The following is a 25054-nucleotide window of genomic DNA, read 5'->3' as shown; positions in this document are numbered from 1 at the left end:
CGGGAACAATGAATCTCATTTACATAATGATGATCATTATGATGATAAAGATCATTATGATGATAAAGATCATTATGATGATAAAGATCATTATAATGATAAAGATCATTATGATGATAAAGATCATTATGATGATAAAGATCATTATGATGATAAAGATCATTATGATGATAAAGATCATTATGATGATAAAGATCATTATGATGATAAAGATCATTATGATGATAAAGATCATTATGATGATAAAGATCATTATGATGATAAAGATCATTATGATGATAAAGATCATTATGATGATAAGATCATTATGATGATAAAGATCATTATGATGATAAAGATCATTATGATGATAAAGATCATTTACAATGACACATCACCTTACATACACCGGACACATCGGGCATAACTGGCCGACCCCTCCAACCCGTTCTCGCAAATTCGTAAAGTCAATATTGACTTATTAACTATGTGCATAGGTGATATACTAAACATAATAGATACCCCTAAAAAGATTCATAGAAAACACCGACCTTACCTAACCTTGTTAGTATCTTAAGATAAGCATCTTATTGCTTCGTAATTACAATTATTACTTAACCTATACCTATTATAGGTTAGGTAATAATTATAATTACGAAGCAATAAGATGCTTATCTTAACATACTAACAAGGTTAGGTAAGGTCGGTGTTTTCTATGAATCTTTTTAAGGGTATCTATTATGTTAAGTATGTCACCTATGCACATATTTAATAAGTCAATATTGACTTATTAAATTTGCGAGAACGGGCCGACCCCTCACAGTGTTCAAGAGAGAACTGGATAAGCACCTCCAAAGGATACCTGATCAACCAGGCTGTAACTCATACGTCAGGCTGCGAGCAGCCGCGTCCAACAGCCTGGTTGATCAGTCCGGCAACCAGGAGGCCTGGTCGACGACCGGGCCGCGGGGACGCTAAGCCCCGGAAGCACCTCAAGGTAACCTCAAGGTAGGTACATGGCAACTATGTCTCGTTGTCAAGCTCCCGCGTCGCGTTACCAAGTGAACGATAATATCAGCAAGTATCGCTCACCGGACTGGTCTGTCAGTCAGATATATTCACTCACAGTCATGTTACCAGTCAGCTCCAGCAGTCACTCACACTACTCAAGATAGAACAAACCACAAACTATCTCTCACTCATACTTACAAAAGTGTCATAAGTAATTAACTAGCACCGCGCTACTTTAATAAGTATCCGCACTAAATAAAGTGAATGAGACGAAAATTATTGACAAGTGTAACACGCTGTTGACTTATAATTATGCCAACACGTGATCCACTAATTACTATGTAATTTTTATTTACCTGTGGGCCACTACTAGTGACCTTGACGAGGACAGAATGTCGGCGGCTTGTCAAATGCCCTCCCCCTGATGATCTTTTCCAGCTGTTATCTACAGGTTATCTAGAGATGATTTCGGGGCTTTTAGTGTCCCCGCGGCCCGGTCTTCGACCAGGCCTTCACCCCCAGGAAGCAGCCCGTGACAGCTGACTAACACGCAGGTACCTATTTTACTGCTAGATAACAGGGACATAGGGTGAAAGAAACTCTGCCCATTGTTTCTCGCCGGCGCCTGGGATCGAACCCAGGACCACAGGATCACAAGTCTAGTGTGCTGTCCGCTCGGCCGACCGGCTCCCTTTTAGCTGTATTTTAAAACACAATAGAGTTTTGGCTTCTACGGGTTCGGCGGGTAGGCGGTTCCTCGGGTTTACAACCCTATGGGCGGGTTCGGCGGGTAGGCGGTTCCTCGGGTTTACAACCCTATGGGTGGGTTCGGCGGGTAGGCGGTTCCTCGGGTTTACAACCCTATGGGCGGGTTCGGCGGGTAGGCGGTTCCTCGGGTTTACAACCCTATGGGCGGGTTCGGCGGGTAGGCGGTTCCTCGGGTTTACAACCCTATGGGTGAAAAATCATCTTAAGGTTTCTGTCTTAACTTGTGGCTTCTTGAGCCACAGTTTAGACTCCTCTTGTTGGGCTTCCAGCTGAATATTGTGTATTGTGATGGCTCATCTTCTGATCAATGTTGCATCTTGCGTAAACGAGGCGATTGACATAGTCGCATGTTTGGAGCACTTATATCGTGACTTATCCCATGATATCTCATGATAGCTAACCCGACCATCCCATGATATCCCATGATAGCTAACACGACCATCCCATGATATCCCATGATAGCTAACACGACTATCCCATGATAGCTAACACGACCATCCCATGATAGCTAACACGACCATCCCATGATAGCTAACACGACCATCCCATGATATCCCATGATAGCTAACACGACCATCCCATGATAGCTAACACGACCATCCCATGATAGCTAACACGACCATCCCATGATATCCCACGATAGCTAAACCAACCATCCCATGATAGCTAACACGACCATCCCGTGATATCCCACGATAGCTAACCCGACCATCCCGTGATATCCCATGATAGCTAACCCGACCATCCCATGATATCCCACGATAGCTAACCCGACTATCCCGTGATATCCCATGATAGCTAACCCGACCATCCCATGATATCCCACGATAGCTAACACGACCATCCCATGATATCCCATGATAGCTAACACGACCATCCCATGATATCCCACGATAGCTAAACCAACCATCTCATCATAGCTAACCCGACCATCCCATGATATCCCACGATAGCTAACCCGACCATCCCATGATATCCCATGCTAGCTAACCGGACCATCCCATGATATTCCACGATAGCTAACCCGACCATCCCATGATATCCCATGATAGCTAACTCGACCATCCCCTGATATCCCATGACAGCTAACCCGACCATCCCATGATATCCCATGACAGCTAACCCGACCATCCCATGATATCCCATGACAGCTAACCCGACCATCCCCTGACATCCCATGACAGCTAACTCGACCATCCCCTGATATCCCATGACAGCTAACCCGACCATCCCCTGATATCCCATGATAACTAACCCGACCATCTCTTGATAGCTAACACGACCATCCCATGATAGCTAACACGACCATCCCATGATATCCCATGATAGCTAACACGACCATCCCATGATAGCTAACACGACCATCCCATGATAGCTAACACGACCATCCCATGATATCCCATGATAGCTAACACGACCATCCCATGATAGCTAACACGACCATCCCATGATAGCTAACACGACCATCCCATGATAGCTAACACGACCATCCCATGATAGCTAACACGACCATCCCATGATAGCTAACACGACCATCCCATGATAGCTAACACGACCATCCCATGATAGCTAACACGACCATCCCATGATAGCTTACACGACCATCCCATGATAGCTAACACGACCATCCCATGATAGCTAACACAACCATCCCATGATAGCTAACACGACCATCCCTTGATATCCCATGATAGCTAACACGACCATCCCATGATAGCTAACACGACCATCCCATGATAGCTAACACGACCATCCCATGATAGCTAACACGACCATCCCATGATATCCCATGATAGCTAACACGACCATCCCATGATATCTCATGATATCACATGGGATGATATCATTATCTTGCACACTCAAGGCACTGTACATCCCACACCTCTCACATTACCCCGAAGACGAATGCGTAAGTTATAATGTAATGTTCACTCAGGATCGATAAGATGAGATAATTTGAGACTAAAGTACTGAGTTAGGAAGAAATATAATCCGCTATTTTCACATCTATTAAATCTATATAAATAAAAATGTAAATGTTCGTTTGTTCAAAGTCGCTAATCTCTGAAAGTTCTTCACCGATTGCTTTGAAAATTTTACACAACGTTCCATTCGTATACGAGCGTGTTTTTATGTACCTAATATATAGATGTCACGTCTGTGAAAAGTTAAAAACATGCTTTTTTGAAAAACTGTTTTTCATGTGAGGGAAATTTCCGAAACCTCTTAACCGATTGCTTTGAAATTTTGACACAACGTTGCATTCGCATACGTGCGTGTTTTTATATACCTACTATATACATGCCTCACCTATGACAGGTAAAACCATGCTTTTTATTGAAATAAAACAGCGCCATCTGATGCACGAAAAAAGCAACACACGCTATACTAAATATGTTACAAATCCATTTTAATGTTTCTGATTGCATTGATAAATTAAATTTTCATAGATTTCGATTTATTTTCATATTGATTTGACTACCTGTGTCTCCCCAGGTGAGCCCTTGAGACACACAGGTGTCTCACTACCACGAGCTAAGAATATGTTTTCTTCTTGAATATTCTCCTTGATCAATGAGACTGTGATGGACGATCATCTTATATATCCTTCGCAATTTTGTTGTCGAGTTCACGCCTAATTATATATATGTGTCCAGTATGAAATTAGATTTTATAGCATTGAATCAAATAACTATACCAAATGGATTATGATTTTCTATATTGGTTCTTTATTGAATATAAATTAATAAAAAAATACAAGGGGGACTCTAGATTATATATTGAAATAAAATAACAAGGCTAGGAAACATTTGCGAAGAGGAAGATTAAAAAAAGGCAATTATATCTTACATAAACATTGTAGTTAACAGTCAGGGTAAGAGAGGGAGAGCTTAGGCTAGGGCAAGAGAGGGAGAGCTTAGGCTAGGGCAAGAGAGGAAGAGCTTAGGCTAGGGTAAGAGAGGGAGAGCTTAGGCTAGGGCAAGAGAGGAAGAGCTTAGGCTAGGGTAAGAGAGGGAGAGCTTAGTCTAGGGCAAGAGAGGGAGAGCTTAGGCTAGGGTAAGAGAGGGAGAGCTTAGGCTAGGGCAAGAGAGGGAGAGCGTAGGCTAGGGCAAGAGAGGGAGAGCTTAGGCTAGGGCAAGAGAGGGAGAGCTTAGGCTAGGGCAAGAGAGGGAGAGCTTAGGCTAGGGCAAGAGAGGGAGAGCTTAGGCTAGGGCAAGAGAGGGACAGATGGAGGAAGATGGGAATAGGGCAGGAATAGGAGGACTGAGGATAGGCAAGGGGATGCGACCACGTAACAGGGACATTAAACATGAACTGCATATATATATATAACCTGTGAAATTTATACATTCTCGCAGCATCTGAGATGAATCTCTGAGATGTTTACCTCGGAGATGAAGATGCTGCTCACACGGATTACGAGAGGAATGGGAGACCAGGTTATTGGAGCTCATAGGAGAGAGGAGATATCATGGGATGAGGAGGGATATCATGGGATGAAGAACAGATCATAGGATAAAGAAGATATCATCGTTAGTGGTTTTCAGAAATAAAGATAAATCACCAGACGACAGTTACGATTCTTGGAAGGAGGAGGTGGGGTGGATAGCAGAGTAGGGAGAAGGAGGGAAGGGAGGGACGTAGAGAAGAGACGTAGGTAGAGAAGTGGGAGAGAACAGTAGGAAAAGAGGTTAAATGAGAGGAAAAGAGTGTAAGAAATAGGGAGATAAATAGGAAGAAAAATAGGGATCAAACAATGGATGGCAGAGTAAGCTGAGGATGAGATCAGGGACTATTAAACTAATGGGAAGAAATAGGGGTAGACGCAGGGAAACAGAGAAGGAAGGAGGGAGGAAGGAAGAGACTGATAAAGGAACTGGCCACAGTGGCAAGTAGAATAATGGAAATGTACATACGTATATATGTACATACGTATATTGATGATGATCTTAAGTGTGAAATTAATATCCCCATTATATAATGTATTACAATATTTATTTGGAACAAAGTATAAGGGGTATAAGTGCTGTTGACAGTATCAAGATCAGTAGCACCACAAGTAGCAGGAACACCCACACCAGTAGCACCACTGGTAGCAGGAACACCCACATCAGTAGCACCACTGGTAGCAGGAACACCCACATCAGTAGCACCACAAGTAGCAGGAACACCCTCATCAGTAGCACCACAAGTAACAGGAGCACCCACATCAGTAGCACCACTGGTAGCAGGAACACCCACATCAGTAGCACCACTGGTAGCAGGAACACCCTCATCAGTAGCACCACAGGTAGCAGGAACACCCACATCAGTAGCACCACAAGTAGCAGGAACACCCTCATCAGTAGCACCACTGGTAGCAGGAACACCCACATCAGTAGCACCACAGGTAGCAGGAACACCCACACCAGTAGCAGGAACATCCACATCAGTAGCACCACTGGTAGCAGGAACACCCACATCAGTAGCACCACAAGTAGCAGGAACACCCACATCAGTAGCACCACTGGTAGCAGGGACACCCTCATCAGTAGCACCACAAGTAGCAGGAACACCCACATCAGTAGCACCACAGGTAGCAGGAACACCCTCATCAGTAGCACCACAAGTAGCAGGAACACCCACATCAGTAGCACCACTGGTAGCAGGAACACCCACATCAGTAGCACCACAGGTAGCAGGAACACCCTCATCAGTAGCACCACAAGTAGCAGGAACACCCACATCAGTAGCACCACTGGTAGCAGGAACACCCACATCAGTAGCACCACAAGTAGCAGGAACACCCACATCAGTAGCACCACAGGTAGCAGGAACACCCTCATCAGTAGCACCACAAGTAGCAGGAACACCCACATCAGTAGCACCACAAGTAGCAGGAACACCCACATCAGTAGCACCACAAGTAGCAGGAACACCCTCATCAGTAGCACCACAAGTAGCAGGAACACCCACATCAGTAGCACCACAGGTAGCAGGAACACCCTCATCAGTAGCACCACTGGTAGCAGGAACACCCACATCAGTAGCACCACAAGTAGCAGGAACACCCACATCAGTAGCACCACAAGTAGCAGGAACACCCACATCAGTAGCACCACAGGTAGCAGGAACACCCTCATCAGTAGCACCACAGGTAGCAGGAACACCCACATCAGTAGCACCACAGGTAGCAGGAACACCCACATCAGTAGCACCACAAGTAGCAGGAACACCCTCATCAGTAGCACCACAGGTAGCAGGAACACCCACATCAGTAGCACCACAGGTAGCAGGAACACCCACACCAGTAGCAGGAACATCCACATCAGTAGCACCACAAGTAGCAGGAACACCCACATCAGTAGCACCACAGGTAGCAGGAACACCCACATCAGTAGCACCACAAGTAGCAGGAACACCCACATCAGTAGCACCACAGGTAGCAGGAACACCCACATTAGTAGCACCACAGGTAGCAGGAACACCCACATCAGTAGCACCACAGGTAGCAGGAACACCCACATCAGTAGCACCACTGGTAGCAGGAACACCCACATCAGTAGCACCACAGGTAGCAGGAACACCCACATCAGTAGCACCACAAGTAGCAGGAACACCCACATCAGTAGCACCACAGGTAGCAGGAACACCCACATCAGTAGCACCACAAGTAGCAGGAACACCCACATCAGTAGCACTACAAGTAGCAGGAACACCCACATCAGTAGCACCACAAGTAGCAGGAACACCCACATCAGTAGCAGGAACACCCACACCAGTAGCAGGAACACCCACATCAGTAGCACCACAAGTAGCAGGAACACCCTCATCAGTAGCACCACAGGTAGCAGGAACACCCACATCAGTAGCACCACAGGTAGCAGGAACACCCACATCAGTAGCACCACAAGTAGCAGGAACACCCACATCAGTAGCACCACAGGTAGCAGGAACACCCACATCAGTAGCACCACAGGTAGCAGGAACACCCACATCAGTAGCACCACAAGTAGCAGGAACACCCACATCATTAGCACCACAGGTAGCAAGAACACCCACATCAGTAGCACCACAAGTTGCAGGAACACCCACACCAGTAGCACCAGAGGTAGCAAGAACACCCACATCAGTAGCACCACAAGTAGCAGGAACACCCACATCAGTAGCAGGAACACCCACACCAGTAGCAGGAACACCCACATCAGTAGCACCACAAGTAGCAGGAACACCCACATCAGTAGCAGGAACACCCACAACAGTAGCACCACAAGTAGCAGGAACACACACACCAGTAGCACCACAAGTAGCAGGAACACCCACATCAGTAGCACCACAAGTAGCAGGAACACACACACCAGTAGCACCACAAGTAGCAGGAACACCCACATCAGTAGCACCACACGTAGCAAGAACACCCACATCAGTAGCACCACAAGTAGCAGGAACACACACACCAGTAGCACCACAGGTAGCAGGAACACCCACATCAGTAGCACCACAAGTAGCAGGAACACACACATCAGTAGCACCACAAGTAGCAGGAACACCCACATCAGTAGCACCACACGTAGCAAGAACACCCACATCAGTAGCACCACAAGTAGCAGGAACACACACACCAGTAGCACCACAGGTAGCAGGAACACCCACATCAGTAGCAGGAACACCCACATCAGTAGCAGGAACACCCACATCAGTAGCACCACAGGTAGCAGGAACACCCACACCAGTAGCACCACAGGTAGCAGGAACACCCACATCAGTAGCACCACAGGTAGCAGGAACACCCACATCAGTAGCACCACAGGTAGCAGGAACACCCACATCAGTAGCAGGAACACCCACATCAGTAGCACCACAAGTAGCAGGAACACCCACATCAGTAGCACCACAGGTAGCAGGAACACCCACATCAGTAGCACCACAGGTAGCAGGAACACCCACATCAGTAGCACCACAAGTAGCAGGAACACCCACATCAGTAGCACCACAGGTAGCAGGAACACCCACATCAGTAGCACCACAGGTAGCAGGAACACCCACATCAGTAGCACCACAAGTAGCAGGAAAACCCACATCAGTAGCACCACAAGTAGCAGGAACACCCACATCAGTAGCACCACAAGTAGCAGGAACACCCACATCAGTAGCACCACAAGTAGCAGGAACACCCACATCAGTAGCAGGAACACCCACACCAGTAGCAGGAACACCCACATCAGTAGCACCACAGGTAGCAGGAACACCCACATCAGTAGCACTACAAGTAGCAGGAACACCCACATCAGTAGCACCACAAGTAGCAGGAACACCCACATCAGTAGCAGGAACACCCACATCAGTAGCACCACAAGTAGCAGGAACACACACACCAGTAGCAGGAACATTCACATCAGTAGCACCACAAGTAGCAGGAACACCCACATCAGTAGCACCACAAGTAGCAGGAACACACACACCAGTAGCAGGAACATTCACATCAGTAGCACCACAGGTAGCAGGAACACCCACATCAGTAGCACCACAGGTAGCAGGAACACCCACATCAGTAGCACCACAAGTAGCAGGAACACCCACATCAGTAGCACCACAGGTAGCAGGAACACCCACATCAGTAGCACCGCAAGTAGCAGGAACACCCACACCAGTAGCAGGAACACCCACATCAGTAGCACCACAGGTAGCAGGAACACCCACATCAGTAGCACCACAAGTAGCAGGAACACCCACATCAGTAGCACCACAAGTAGCAGGAACACCCACATCAGTAGCACCACAGGTACCAGGAACACCCTCATCAGTAGCACCACAAGTAGCAGGAACACCCACATCAGTAGCACCACAAGTAGCAGGAACACCCACATCAGTAGCACCACAGGTACCAGGAACACCCACATCAGTAGCACCACAAGTAGCAGGAACACCCACAACAGTAGCAGGAACACCCACATCAGTAGCACCACAGGTACCAGGAACACCCTCATCAGTAGCACCACAGGTACCAGGAACACCCACATCAGTAGCACCACAGGTACCAGGAACACCCACATCAGTAGCACCACAGGTACCAGGAACACCCACATCAGTAGCACCACAAGTAGCAGGAACACCCACATCAGTAGCACCACCAGTAGCAGGAACACCCACATCAGTAGCACCACAAGTAGCAGGAACACCCACATCAGTAGCACCACAAGTAGCAGGAACACCCACAACAGTAACAGCAACAACAGCCATGAAACTCATCACATTACGATACACAATTCATCAAAGGCGCGACAGATTTAATTTCCAAATTGCAACAATTTAATCATTTTAATAATCTTATGAGATAATGTTACTTAGTTATTGACACCTTTCATCACTCACAGGGTTGAGCGCTGGAAAATTTGAGCACTTACATATATGACTAAATTTTGAGCTTTAATTACTAAACATATGACTGTTAGATGCAGTTCAAGACTTAAACATGTGACTTAGATAACATAAAAACCATATATATGACTAACTTGTACTTTAGAGCTGATATATAGAGCAAAATGCAATAATCAAAATGAAAATAATTATAATGAGACATATTTTACAAATTATTTACACTTATTTTACAGGTTATGAGCAGCGAAGCCCTATACGAGATTAATCACAACAGTACTATCCAGGGATTTTGAAGTTCGTAAAATGTTTAACAGCTGTAAACAAGATGTCAGGATTAAAGAAGATAAACAGGTTTCGAAAATGTTGTGTAAATGCTTGGTGAAACTTGGTCGAGGTTCCCACGCTGAGGGTAAAATTCCCACGCTGGGGGTAAAATTCCCACGCTGGGGGTAAAATTCCCACGCTGAGAGTAAAATTCCCACGCTGAGGATAAAATTCCCACGCTGGTGGTAAAATTCCCACGCTGGGGGTAAAATTCCCACGCTGGGGGTAAAATTCCCACGCTGGGGGTAAAATTCCCACGCTGGGGGTAAAATTCCCACGCTGGTGGTAAAATTCCCACGCTGGCAGTAAAATTCCCACGCTGAGGGTAAAACTCCCACGCTGGGGGTAAAATTCCCACGCTGGGGGTAAAATTCCCACGCTGGGGGTAAAATTCCCACGCTGAGGGTAAAACTCCCACGCTCAGGGTAAAATTCCCACGCAATCTTGAGAGTAATTATTTTAGATTATAATATATTTTACAATAATAATAATAATATTGGAACAATTATATAAGTGCAATCATTATCATATTGCAATTATATTATTCGAATCATCATATTATTGGAATTCTTATAGTAATACAATAATTATATTACATTAACTATAAAATTATAACATTACAATATTACTATCATTATAAAGTTTCATTGTTGGTCATTGTAGCGTGTAGAGTTACAATAATGATAATGTTGATGTCATTATAGTGTTGCAGTATTCTTGCATTAGTCGTATTATTGCAATAATTATATTGTTGCCATAATTATATAAATAATTGTTGCCATAATCATCATTGCAATAATGATAATATTGTAATCGTAATATTTCTGCAATAATTACAATGTTGCAGAAAAATTACCTCATGAACGATCTCGTGAGAACAGTCTAGTGAGAACAGTCTGGTGAGAACAGTCTGGTGAGAACAGCCTGGTGAGAACAGTCTGGTGAGAACAGTCTGGTGAGAACAGTCTGGTGAGAACAGTCTGGTGAGAACAGTCTGGTGAGAACAGTCTGGTGAGAACAGTCTGGTGAGAACAGTCTGGTGAGAACAGTCTGGTGAGAACAGTCTGGTGAGAACAGTCTGGTGATAACAGTCTGGTGATAACAGTCTGGTGAGAACAGTCTGGTGAGAACAGTCTGGTGAGAACAGTCTGGTGAGAACAGTCTGGGGAGAACAGTCTGGTGAGAACAGTCTGGTGAAAGTAGTCTTTTGAGAACAGTCTGGTGAGAACAGTCTGGTGAGAAGAGTCTGGTGAGAACAGTCTGGTGACAACAGTCTGGTGAGAACAGTCTGGTGAGAACAGTCTGGTGAGAACACAGTCTGGTGAGAACAGTCTGGTGAGAACAGTCTGGTGAGAACACAGTCTGGTGAGAACAGTCTGGTGAGAACAGTCTGGTGAGAACAGTTTGGTGAGAACAGTCTGATGAGAACAGTCTGGGGAGAACAGTCTGGTGAGAACAGTCTGGTGAGAACAGTCTGGTGACAACAGTCTGGTGAGAACAGTCTGGTGACAACAGTCTGGTGAGAACACAGTCTGGTGAGAACAGTCTGGTGAGAACAGTCTGGTGAGAACAGTCTGGTGAGAACAGTCTGGGGAGAACAGTCTGATGAGAACAGTCTGGGGAGAACAGTCTGGTGAGAACAGTCTGGTGAGAACAGTCTGGTGAGAACAGCCTGGTGAGAACAGTCTCATGAGAACAGTCTAGTGAGAACAGTCTGGTGAGAACAGCCTGGTAAGAACAGTCTGGTGAGAACAGTCTGGTGAGAACAGTCTGGTGAGAACAGTCTGGTGAGAACAGTCTAGTGAGAACAGTCTGGTGAGAACAGTCTGGTGAGAACAGCCTGGTGAGAACAGTCTGGTGAGAACAGTCTGGTGAGAACAGTCTGGTGAGAACAGTCTGGTGAGAACAGTCTAGTGAGAACAGTCTAGTGAGAACAGTCTGGTGAGAACAGTCTGATGAGAACAGTCTGGTGAGAACAGTCTGGTGAAAGTAGTCTTTTGAGAACAGTCTGGTGAGAACAGTCTGGTGAGAACAGTCTGGTGAAAGTAGTCTTTTGAGAACAGTCTGGTGAGAACAGTCTGGTGAGAACAGTCTGGTGACAACAGTCTGGTGACAACAGTCTGGTGAGAACAGTCTGGTGAGAACAGTCTAGTGAGAACAGTCTGGTGAGAACAGTCTGGTGAGAACAGCCTGGTGAGAACAGTCTGGTGAAAGTAGTCTTTTGAGAACAGTCTGGTGAGAACAGTCTGGTGAGAACAGTCTGGTGACAACAGTCTGGTGACAACAGTCTGGTGAGAACAGTCTGGTGAGAACAGTCTAGTGAGAACAGTCTGGTGAGAACAGTCTGGTGAGAACAGTCTAGTGAGAACAGTCTGGTGAGAACAGTCTGGTGAGAACAGTCTAGTGAGAACAGTCTGGTGAGAACAGTCTGGTGAGAACAGCCTGGTGAGAACAGTCTGGTGAAAGTAGTCTTTTGAGAACAGTCTGGTGAGAACAGTCTGGTGAGAACAGTCTGGTGACAACAGTCTGGTGACAACAGTCTGGTGAGAACAGTCTGGTGAGAACAGTCTGGTGAGAACAGTCTAGTGAGAACAGTCTGGTGAGAACAGTCTGGTGAGAACAGCCTGGTGAGAACAGTCTGGTGAGAACAGTCTGGTGAGAACAGTTTGGATGAGCCACAACGAATTTGGACTGAAGGAAAATAGGGAAAAATAGGAAAAATAGGGAAAGTTTCAGGGGAAACTTTCCTCATGTATATTTCACATGATTTTTTTTCCATTATCATTGTTCTTCCTCCTCTCTTTCATGTGTGTGTACTCACCTACTCCTGCTTGCGAGGGTTGACCTTCAGCTCTGTGGCCCCGGCCTCTCAACCTTCCAGAAAATGTGTAAAGATTTGCGTGTGTGCGTTTGTGATTGGGGAGAAGGGAGGGGGGGAGGTGGGATTGAAATTATGAGTGTGCAAGCTTGCCTTTGCGTGCGTGGGTGAGTAGGAGTACACGGTGGAAATGATAGTCTACATGAAGGCTACATATGCAGACCGGAAAATGCTATATTTCACTGATCTCATTATTAATGCAGATACACCCGCTGGTAATGTCTCTATTCTTGGTCAACACCCGCTGGTAATGTCTCTATTCTTGGTCAACACCCGCTGGTAATGTCTCTATTCTTGGTCAACACCCGCTGGTAATGTCTCTATTCTTGGTCAACACCCGCTGGCAATGTCTTTATTCTTGGTCAACACCCGCTGGTAATGTCTCTATTCTTGGTCAACACCTGCTGGTAATGTCTCTATTCTTGGTCAACACCCGCTGGTAATGTGTCTATTCTTGGTCAACACCCGCTGGTAATGTCTCTATTCTTGGTCAACACCCGCTGGTAATGTCTCTATTCTTGGTCAACACCCGCTGGAAATGTCTCTATTCTTGGTCAACACCCGCTGGTAATGTCTCTATTCTTGGTCAACACCCGCTGGTAATGTCTCTATACTAGGTCAACACCCGCTGGTAATGTCTCTATTCTTGGTCAACACCCGCTGGTAATGTCTCTATTCTTGGTCAACACCTGCTGGCAATGTCTCTATTCTTGGTCAACACCCGCTGGTAATGTCTCTATTCTTGGTCAACACCTGCTGGCAATGTCTCTATTCTTGGTCAACACCCGCTGGTAATGTCTCTATTCTTGGTCAACACCCGCTCAATATCCACAGTTTACCAAACACATGAAGTTATCTTGAGGTTATCTTGAGATGATTTCGGGGCTTTTTAGTGTTCCCGCGGCCCGGTCCTCGACCAGGCCTCCACCCCCAGGAAGCAGCCCGTGACAGCTGACTAACACCCAGGTACCTATTTTACTGCTAGGTAACAGGGGCATAGGGTGAAAGAAACTCTGCCTATTGTTTCTCGCCGGCGCCTGGGATCGAACCCAGGACCACAGGATCACAAGTCCAGCGTGCTGTCCGCGCTGGGGATTTCTTGTCATGTTCTGACCAACAAAACTATGCAAATTATTTTTTTAATTTTTTATTAATTTTAGTTTATTTCATTACTTTCAAATTAGTTTTATTGATTATATGGATATTATTTTCCTGCTTTATTATCTTTTGGGTATTTGTTGAGTCACACTCACTCAGGTTAATTCCCGTTTGCTCTGGCAAATAACTGGATGGGTTACCAAAGAGATCTTGAAAAGCCTATCACACGTCCTATCTCCTAGCCTTGGGGAGCCAACCCCGAGCATGGTGAACCATCCCCGACCATGGTGAACCATCCCCCGACCATGGTGAACCATCCCCGACCATGGTGAACCATCCCCGACCATGGTGAACCATCTCCCGACTATGGTGAACCACCCCCCGACTATGGTGAACCATCCCAGACCATAGTGAACCATCCCCGACCATGGTGAACCATCCCCGACCATGGTGAACCATCCCCGACCATGGTGAACCATCCCCGACCATGGTGAACCATCCCCGACCATGGTGAACCATCCCCGACCATGGTGAACCATCCCCCGACTATGGTGAACCATCCCCGACCATGGTGAACCACCCCCGACCATGGTGAACCATCCCCGACCATGGTGAACCACCCCCGACCATGGTGAACCATCCCCGACCATGGTGAACCATCCCCCGACCATGGTAAACCATCCCCGACCATGGTGAACCACCCTCGACCATGGTGAACCACCCCCGACCATGGTGAACCATCCCCGACCATGGTGAACCATCCCCGACCATACTGAACCATCCCCGACCATGGTGAACTACCCCCCGACCATGGGGAACCATCCCTGACCATGGTGAACCATCCCCGACCATAGGGAACCATCCCCGACCATGGTGAACCATCCCCGACCATAGGGAACCATCCCCGACCATGGTGAACCATCCCCCGACCATGCTGAACCACCCCCGACCATGGTGAACCACCCCCCGACCATGGGGAACCATCCCCGACCATGGTGAACCATCCCCGACCATAGGGAACCATCCCCGACCATGGTGAACCACCCCCCGACCATGGTGAACCATCCCCGACCATGGTGAACCATCCCCGACCATGGTGAACCATCCCCGACCATGGTGAACCAACCCCGACCATGGTGAACCATCCCCGACCATAGGGAACTATCCCCGACCATGGTGAACCATCCCCGACCATGGTGAACCATCCCCGACCATAGTGAACCATCCCCGACCATGGTGAACCAACCCCGACCATGGTGAACCATCCCCGACCATAGGGAACTATCCCCGACCATGGTGAACCATCCCCGACCATAGGGAACTATCCCCGACCATAGTGAACCATCCCCGACCATAGTGAACCATCCCCGACCATGGTGAACCAACCCCGACCATGGTGAACCATCCCCGACCATAAGGGAACTATCCCCGACCATGGTGAACCATCCCCGACCATAGGGAACTATCCCCGACCATGGTGAACCATCCCCGACCATAGTGAACCATCCCCGACCATGGTGAACCATCCCCGACCATAGTGAACCATCCCCGACCATGGTGAACCATCCCCGACCATAGGGAACCATCCCCGACCATGGTGAACCATCCCCGACCATAGGGAACCATCCCCGAACATGGTGAACCATCCCCGACCATGGTGAACCATCCCCGACCATGGTGAACCATCCCCGACCATGGTGAACCATCCCCGACCATGGTGAACCATCCCCGACCATAGGGAACCATCCCCGACCATGGTGAACCATCCCCGACCATAGTGAACCATCCCCGACCATGGTGAACCATCCCCGACCATAGGGAACCATCCCCGACCATGGTGAACCATCCCCGACCATAGGGAACCATCCCCGACCATGGTGAACCATCCCCGACCATGGTGAACCATCCCCGACCATGGTGAACCATCCCCGACCATGGTGAACCATCCCCGACCATGGTGAACCATCCCCGACCATAGGGAACCATCCCCGACCATGGTGAACCATCCCCGACCATAGTGAACCATCCCCGACCATGGTGAACCATCCCCGACCATAGTGAACCATCCCCGACCATAGTGAACCATCCCCGACCATGGTGAACCATCCCCGACCATAGTGAACCATCCCCGACCATGGTGAACCATCCCCGACCATAGTGAACCATCCCCGACCATAGTGAACCATCCCCGACCATGGTGAACCATCCCCGACCATAGTGAACCATCCCCGACCATAGTGAACCATCCCCGACCATGGTGAACCATCCCCGACCATAGTGAACCGTCCCCGACCATGGTGAACCATCCCCGACCATGGTGAACCATCCCCGACCATGGTGAACCATCCCCGACCATAGTGAACCATCCCCGACCATGGTGAACCATTCCCGACCATAGTGAACCATCCCCGACCATGGTGAACCATCCCCGACCATGGTGAACCATCCCCGACCATAGTGAACCATCCCCGACCATGGTGAACCATCCCCGACCATAGTGAACCATCCCCGACCATAGTGAACCATCCCCGACCATGGTGAACCATCCCCGACCATAGTGAACCATCCCCGACCATGGTGAACCATCCCCGACCATGGTGAACCATCCCCGACCATGGTGAACCATCCCCGACCATAGTGAACCATCCCCGACCATAGTGAACCATCCCCGACCATGGTGAACCATCCCCGACCATAGTGAACCATCCCCGACCATGGTGAACCATCCCCGACCATGGTGAACCATCCCCGACCATAGTGAACCATCCCCGACCATGGTGAACCATCCCCGACCATGGTGAACCATCCCCGACCATGGTGAACCATCCCCGACCATGGTGAACCATCCCCGACCATGGTGAACCATCCCCGACCATGGTGAACCATCCCCGACCATGGTGAACCATCCCCGACCATGGTGAACCATCCCCGACCATGGTGAACCATCCCCGACCATGGTGAACCATCCCCGACCATGGTGAACCATCCCCGACCATAGTGAACCATCCCATAGTGATTTTGAATTCAATTTGGTAAAAAATCGCGTTATATATCGCTATAATTATATAATTATATATATATATATAGAAGATATATCACTGGAAGCCTTGCACAGAATACTTCTTAAGTTATGCTGCTTATGACTAAGTTATACTGAGTTGCAATTGCTAAGTTTTACCGAGTGACAATGCCAGAATTTCTGACATTTGCAACTGATATTGCTAACTTAATTTAGGCCTAACTGTACACCAAATATCAAATATATAATAGTGTTAATTTATGTATTATAAAATGCCAAATTTTGAATATATAATATGTTGACATTGTTGCATACGTCTTTAGGGCGGAGTGTTGCCTGAGCGAGCGTTGACGGCTGACGGGTTACAACGACAACTGCAGGACCCGTCTAAGTTGCATATGTTGCAAGTAACCTTCAAACTTATTTCTGAACTTAAATACTTAAGCTAACCTAAGCCTCACTATACGCAAAATTCTAGTATAAAATGTTGTGAATGTTCACGTAAACAAATAGTGATTAAGAAGACATAATTGTTGAATGGGTCGTTTGGGTGACGACGGAGTGAGGGTTGGTGGCTGGCTGGCGCGGGGGGGCAGTACCCCCCCCCCCTAGCCTGCTGGCGGGGGGGGTCAGTACCCCCTCCCCTAGCCTTCCGGCGCGGGGGGCAGTACCCCCCCCACCCACTAGCCTGCTGGCGCGGGGGGCAGTACCCCCCCTAGCCTACTGGCACAGGGGGCAGTACCCCCCCTTAGCCTGCTGGCGCGGGGGGCAGTACCCCCCCCCCCCCCTTAGCCTGCTGGCGCGGGGGTCAGTACCCCCTTAGCCTGCTGGCGCGGGGGGCAGAACCCTGGGAGCCTCGTAGCCTGGTGGATAGCGCGCAGGACTGGTAATTCTGTGGCGCGGGTTCGAATCCCGCACGAGGCAGAAACAAATGGGCAAAGTTTCTTTCACCCTGAATGCCCCTGTTACCTAGCAGTAAATAGGTACCTGGGTGTTAGTCAGCTGTCACGGGCTGCTTCCTGGGGGTGGAGGCCTGGTCAAGGACCGGGCCGCGGGGACACTAAAGCCCCGAAATCATCTCAAGATAACCTCAAGATAACCCCCCTAGCCTGCTGCAGCAGCTGCACGTCTGGTACCTTGTGGGGGGCACACGACCCCAGTGTGGTTTTACGGACCCCCAGTGTGTGTTTATGGACCCCCAGTGTGTGTTTATGGACCCCAGTGTGTGTTTATGGACCCCCAGTGTGTGTTTATGGACCCCCCCGTGTGTGTTTATGGACCCCCAGTGTGTGTTTATGGACCCCCAGTGTGTGTTTATGGACCCCAGTGTGTGTTTATGGACCCCCAGTGTGTGTTTATGGACCCCCAGTGTGTGTTTATGGACCCCCAGTGTGTGTTTATGGACCCCCAGTGTGTGTTTATGGACCCCCAGTGTGTGTTTATGGACCCCCAGTGTGTGTTTATGGTCCCCAGTGTGTGTTTATGGACCCCCAGTGTGTGTTTATGGACCCCCAGTGTGTGTTTATGGACCCCCAGTGTGTGTTTATAGTCCCCCAGTGTGTGCTTATGGACCCCCAGTGTGTGTTTATGGACCCCCAGTGTGTGTTTATGGACCCCCAGTGTGTGTTTATGGACCCCCAGTGTGTGTTTATGGACCCCCAGTGTGTGTTTATGGACCCCCAGTGTGTGTTTATGGACCCCCAGTGTGTGTTTATGGACCCCAGTGTGTGTTTATGGACCCCAGTGTGTGTTTATGGACCCCCAGTGTGTGTTTATGGACCCCCAGTGTGTGTTTATGGACCCCCAGTGTGTGTTTATGGACCCCCAGTGTGTGTTTATGGACCCCCAGTGTGTGTTTATGGACCCCCCAGTGTGTGTTTAAGAAGCCTAGGTAAGTATTGTCGAGTGACAGCATACTGATTTTGAGTCGAATGAGGGAGAGCATACTGTTTATGAGTCAAAAGAGTGACAGCATACTGTTTATGAGTCAAAAGAGGGACAGCATACTGTTTATGAGTCAAAAGAGTGACAGCATACTGTTTTTGAGTCAAAAGAGTGACAGCATACTGTTTTTGAGTCAAAAGAGTGACAGCATACTGTTTATGAGTCGAATGAGTGACAGCATACTGTTTATGAGTCAAAAGAGTGACAGCATACTGTTTGAGTCAAAAGAGTGACAGCATACTGTTTATGAGTCAAAAGAGTGACAGCATACTGTTTTTGAGTCAAAAGAGTGACAGCATACTGTTTTTGAGTCAAAAGAGTGACAGCATACTGTTTTTGAGTCAAAAGAGTGACAGCATACTGTTTATGAGTCAAAAGAGTGACAGCATACTGTTTATGAGTCAAAAGAGTGACAGCATACTGTTTATGAGTCAAAAGAGTGACAGCATACTGTTTATGAGTCAAAAGAGTGACAGCATACTGTTTATGAGTCAAAAGAGTGACAGCATACTGTTTATGAGTCAAAAGAGTGACAGCATACTGTTTATGAGTCAAAAGAGTGACAGCATACTGTTTATGAGTCGAATGAGTGACAGCATACTGTTTATGAGTCGAATGAGTGACAGCATACTGTTTATGAGTCAAAAGAGTGACAGCATACTGTTTTTGAGTCAAAAGAGTGACAGCATACTGTTTATGAGTCGAATGAGTGACAGCATACTGTTTATGAGTCAAAAGAGTGACAGCATACTGTTTATGAGTCAAAAGAGTGACAGCATACTGTTTTTGAGTCAAAAGAGTGACAGCATACTGTTTTTGAGTCAAAAGAGTGACAGCATACTGTTTTTGAGTCAAAAGAGTGACAGCATACTGTTTTTGAGTCAAAAGAGTGACAGCATACTGTTTTCCCTACAGACAGACGCGAGCGACACTTCACCTTTCATCTTGTCTGGTAAGTACAAATATTTTATGTTGATTTTTTCCACCACATTATTTGAACTTTTATCTTTATAGGTACGCACAAAATTATTACATTTTGTTGGTTTAATAATTTTTGTTTCAGCTGTTCGGTAAGTGTTTTAAATACATGTTATGCAGAGGCTAATGCAGTTTTATGCAGCTATAAATACATGCTATACAGGAAGCTATTATGTCACAGAATTGTATTAAATTCACAAAATACATTTTTTTGTATTGCTGTCAAAATCGTTCAAAACTCTTTAATTGAATATTCACTGATCATCATTTACACTATTTATTATTTATATATTTAAAAAAATCTAATTTTGTATAATTCTAAATATTTTTCGTAATTTTTTTTTGAACTTCGGGGATAAATCCACACTTACAAGGCCACCATCGTTAACTATTGCACAGATTTTACTTAAAATTTTGTTTCAAACTTGCCATATAATAATAATATGTATAATATAATATGTTATGTATAATATGTTATGTATAATATGTTATAACTCGCCATGTAGCCTGGGAGGAACGAGTCTCCCTGTGAGAGTTATTGTGCTTCCCGGACCTGAGGTGAAGACCTCACAGCAAGAAATTATATAATAAACGTCAGTGAATTATTTAAGAATATGAGCAGAGGATGAGCATTTATATAAGTGACATGAAATGAGATGTCGATACTCTGGTGACGTGACGTGACGCTAGCAGGAGGTCGTGACCTCACTTGAGGTCAGAGTCATCAGAGATGGTCGTACCTCGCTGTGATTTGGATATATTAGAGGCGACCTGGAAGTGTCTTGGTTTCGCCTTAGTAGAACTCTAATTGTGTGCTCCTTCAAGAGGAAGGAAGTAAGCATGTCTGTTGTGGGGCCTGCCGGGTGACACCGTGTGGAGCCTGCCGGGCGACACCATGTACTCAAGTCAGGACTAGAAGAAGGGTTTTGGAGCAGTCTTATTGCGATTTTATGGGCATCCTGTGTGAGCGCCATGTTGAGGGCCAGGGAGTGAGCGCCCTACGTCATAGGGCAGTAAGCCTGTTTAATCAGTTGTTAGATTAGCTATCAGCATGTGTTCATGTGCACAGCTATAATAGTAAAAGTTTGTATATATAGGGTAGAAACTTATTGAGACATTGAGCTAAAATAAGTAATTTAAGTTGAAATGACATGCTGGAGAGAGCAATCGTACGTCCGCTCTCGATGGAGGTCAAGGGTCGACTGAGAGGCGCCCCCTCCCCACCTGCGTCGCGGCCGGCGTGTCGAGACATGTTTCCAGCTTGGACCCGTCCGGGATGGGGGAGTACCCATCACAATTGGACTGCCCAGTGCGGTGTCGGAGGGCGAGGTTTAATGCCTTGATATTAGTTTAATATATATTCGGTAAGGAAAACATTTTTATTGTCATGGTAATAGACTTGCAGGTTTGTCTGGGAAGGAGTTAATGTATACACCATTGATACTATAAGTCAGAGGGTTTACTGTAGACAAGAGAATACTGTAAACTAAGATGTACTGTAAACCAACTTTACCCACAGGGGCTAAACTAAACTGTACTATGAACCCTGGACGACCAGTCGTGGCTCCTGCACGACCAGTCGTGGCTCCTTCACGACCAGTCGTGGCTCCTGCACGACCAGTCGTGGCTCCTTCACGACCAGTCGTGGCTCCTGCACGACCAGTCGTGGCTCCTTCACGACCAGTCGTCGCCCCAGCACGACCAGTCGTCACTCCAGTACGACCAGTCGTAGCTCCAGCACGACCAGTCGTGGCTCCTGCACGACCAGTCGTCGCTCCAACACGACCAGTCGTCCCTCCAACACGACCAGTCGTCGCTCCAACACGACCAGTCGTCGCTCCAACACGACCAGTCGTCGCTCCAACACGACCAGTCGTCGCTCCAACACGACCAGTCGTCGCTCCAACACGACCAGTCGTCGCTCCAACACGACCAGTCGTCGCTCCAACACGACCAGTCGTCCCTCCAACACGACCATTCGTCGCTCCAACACGACCATTCGTCGCTCCAACACGACCAGTCGTCGCTCCAACACGACCAGTCGTCGCTCCAACACGACCAGTCGTCGCTCCAACACGACCAGTCGTCGCTCCAACACGACCAGTCGTCGCTCCAACACGACCAGTCGTGGCTCCTGCACGACCAGTCGTCGCTCCAACACGACCAGTCGAGGCTCCAACACGACCAGTCGTCCCTCCTGCACGACCAGTCGTCCCTCCTGCACGACCAGTCGTGGCTCCAGCACCACCAGTCGTAGCTCCAACACGACCAGTCGTGGCTCCAACACGAACAGTCGTGGCTCCAACACGACTAGTCGTCGCCCCAGAACGACCAGTCGTCCCTCCTTCACGACCAGTCGTCCCTCCTGCACGACCAGTCGTCCCTCCTTCACGACCAGTCGTCCCTCCTGCACGACCAGTCGTCCCTCCTGCACGACCAGTCGTCCCTCCTTCACGACCAGTCGTCCCTCCAACACGACTAGTCGTCGCTCCAACACGACTAGTCGTCGCTCCAACACGACCAGTAATATCAAGTCAGGAATTAACAACTCTGCGGCCCTGACAAGTGCAGCATAACACACAAAAAAAAGCTTTAAGCATATGCTTTCAAAAGCATCATTTTTGTCATGAGTCAAGACCGTCCCATTAGTCCAACTCATGAAGAAATTTAGACTGAGGAAAATATGGCATTAAATGAGCACTATGAGTAAATAATTCTTATTTTTTAATTTGTATACATTTTTCAGTAGAGCGAAGTTAGTTATCCGGGTTTAATATGACATATTTTAACAGCTTTCCAGGATTTATAATACAGGCTTTTTATTAGAGAATTTTGGTAGTAAAATGTATTTGAGAAGTGGACCGATAGTTAGTATCCTGGGATGAGTTAGGGATAGTAACTATGTCACTTACGGTCAGTAACTATGTCACTTACGGTCAGTAACTATGTCACTTACGGTCAGTAACTATCCTGGGCTGAGTTAGGGATAATAACTATGTTAGTTACGGTTAGTAACTCAGTCATTAACTATCCTGGGCCGAGTTAAGGATAGTAACTATGTCACTTACGATCAGTAACTATGCCAGTAACTCAGTCAGTAACTATGCTGGGCCGAGTTAAGGGTCGAACTAGGCCGGGCCGAGTTAAGGGTCGAACTAGGCCATTGTTAACATGGACAAAGTTCCCTCGCTGATGTTCAGACTTCAGCCACTCACAAGCACTTGATAGACGACGATTGTGAATTAACTTCGGTTAAGATCCATTCAAGTTTTACATGTCTGTTTGCGAAACCTGTAGATCTTTCTTCAGTGATGGCGCCCTAGTGAGCATTAATCAGGTCATGAGCTCGGCAGGTCTGCCAGGTTGTTTACAACAATAACAACCTTGTCTTGTGAAGTGCCCAAGTTGTGAAGGGTTTAATAAGTGTAAACACAGCCGCCAAGATCACGGAAAGATGTACAGGTTTCGTAAAGTTGTCCCGTTAATAGTTAATGGCTCCGGGCTTGGTGTGTGATGTGGGGGGTGAGTAGCATATGTGACTTGGTTTTATATGTGGCTAGTTCTACATATTCTTGCATTCAGTTAATATCATACACTAGAACACCTGAGTTGCACTAACAGCTTGCATGATCAGCACATCAGCTGCAACATCTCAGGTTGCATGATCTCTAACCAACATGCATGCTCGGTACATCACATCCACCATAACAGCTTACTTGACCAACATATCGCATGCAAAACTACAGTCTACTAATATATGCAACGGCTTGATCAACGAGTTCGCTTGAGCATTATATTGACTGCAAGAATATTGTTTATTGCACACAGTGATTGTAATATGGCGGGTGACCAGGAGGGTCCGGGTGCATGTGAACAATATGGCGGGTGTCCAGGAGGGTCCGGGTGCATGTGAACAATATGGCGGGTGTCCAGGAGGGTCCGGGTGTATGTGAACAATATGGCGGGTGTCCAGGAGGCTCCGGGTGTATGTGAACAATATGGCGGGTGTCCAGGAGGGTCCGGGTGTATGTGAACAATATGGCGGGTGTCCAGGAGGGTCCGGGTGTATGTGAACAATATGGCGGGTGTCCAGGAGGGTCCGGGTGTATGTGAACAATATGGCGGGTGCCCAGGAGGGTCCGGGTGTATGTGAACAATATGGCGGGTGTCCAGGAGGGTCCGGGTGCATGTGAACAATATGGCGGGTGTCCAGGAGGGTCCGGGTGTATGTGAACAATATGGCGGGTGATCAGGTGGGTGCCCAGGAGGCTCCGGGTGCATGTGAACAATATGGCAGGTGTCCAGGAGGGTCCGGGTGCATGTGAACAATATGGCAGGTGACCAGGAGGCTCCGGGTGCATGTGAACAATATGGCAGGTGTCCAGGAGGCTCCGGGTGTATATGAACAATATGGCGGGTGTCCAGGAGGCTCCGGGTGCATGTGAACAATATGGCAGGTGACCAGGAGGGTCCGGGTGTATGTGAACAATATGGCAGGTGTCCAGGAGGGTCCGGGTGTATGTGAACAATATGGCAGGTGTCCAGGAGGGTCCGGGTGTATGTGAACAATATGGCAGGTGTCCAGGAGGGTCCGGGTGCATGTGAACAACACACAAAAAGCAACTCTCACACTGGTCAGTTAACACTATTGTGGGAGTAACACCACACACTAGACAGTGAAGGGACGACGACGTTTC

At 47.6% G+C, this 25054-nt stretch overlaps 2 protein-coding genes across 2 annotated transcripts; both read left to right on the top strand.

Annotated features, from left to right (window-relative positions):
• The first annotated feature begins 1004 nt into the window (after positions 1-1004).
• Positions 1005-10051, top strand: LOC138355821 (mucin-2-like). The gene is made up of 3 exons (XM_069311355.1): positions 1005-1078; positions 5769-7957; positions 8331-10051. Exons 1-3 carry the CDS (start codon positions 1005-1007, stop codon positions 10049-10051), a joined length of 3984 nt encoding a protein of 1327 aa, XP_069167456.1.
• Positions 10052-21848: 11797 nt separating this feature from the next.
• On the top strand, positions 21849-22919 carry LOC138355820 (zonadhesin-like). Its single transcript, XM_069311354.1, has one exon. The coding sequence runs from the start codon at positions 21849-21851 to the stop codon at positions 22917-22919; it is 1071 nt and encodes a 356-aa protein (XP_069167455.1).
• Positions 22920-25054: the final 2135 nt, after the last annotated feature.

The sequence above is a fragment of the Procambarus clarkii genome, chromosome 69 (assembly GCF_040958095.1).
Source record: "Procambarus clarkii isolate CNS0578487 chromosome 69, FALCON_Pclarkii_2.0, whole genome shotgun sequence".
Lineage (NCBI taxonomy): Eukaryota > Metazoa > Arthropoda > Malacostraca > Decapoda > Cambaridae > Procambarus > Procambarus clarkii.
Note: the sequence above shows the minus strand (reverse complement) of the source record. Positions and strands in the feature narration are given on the sequence as shown.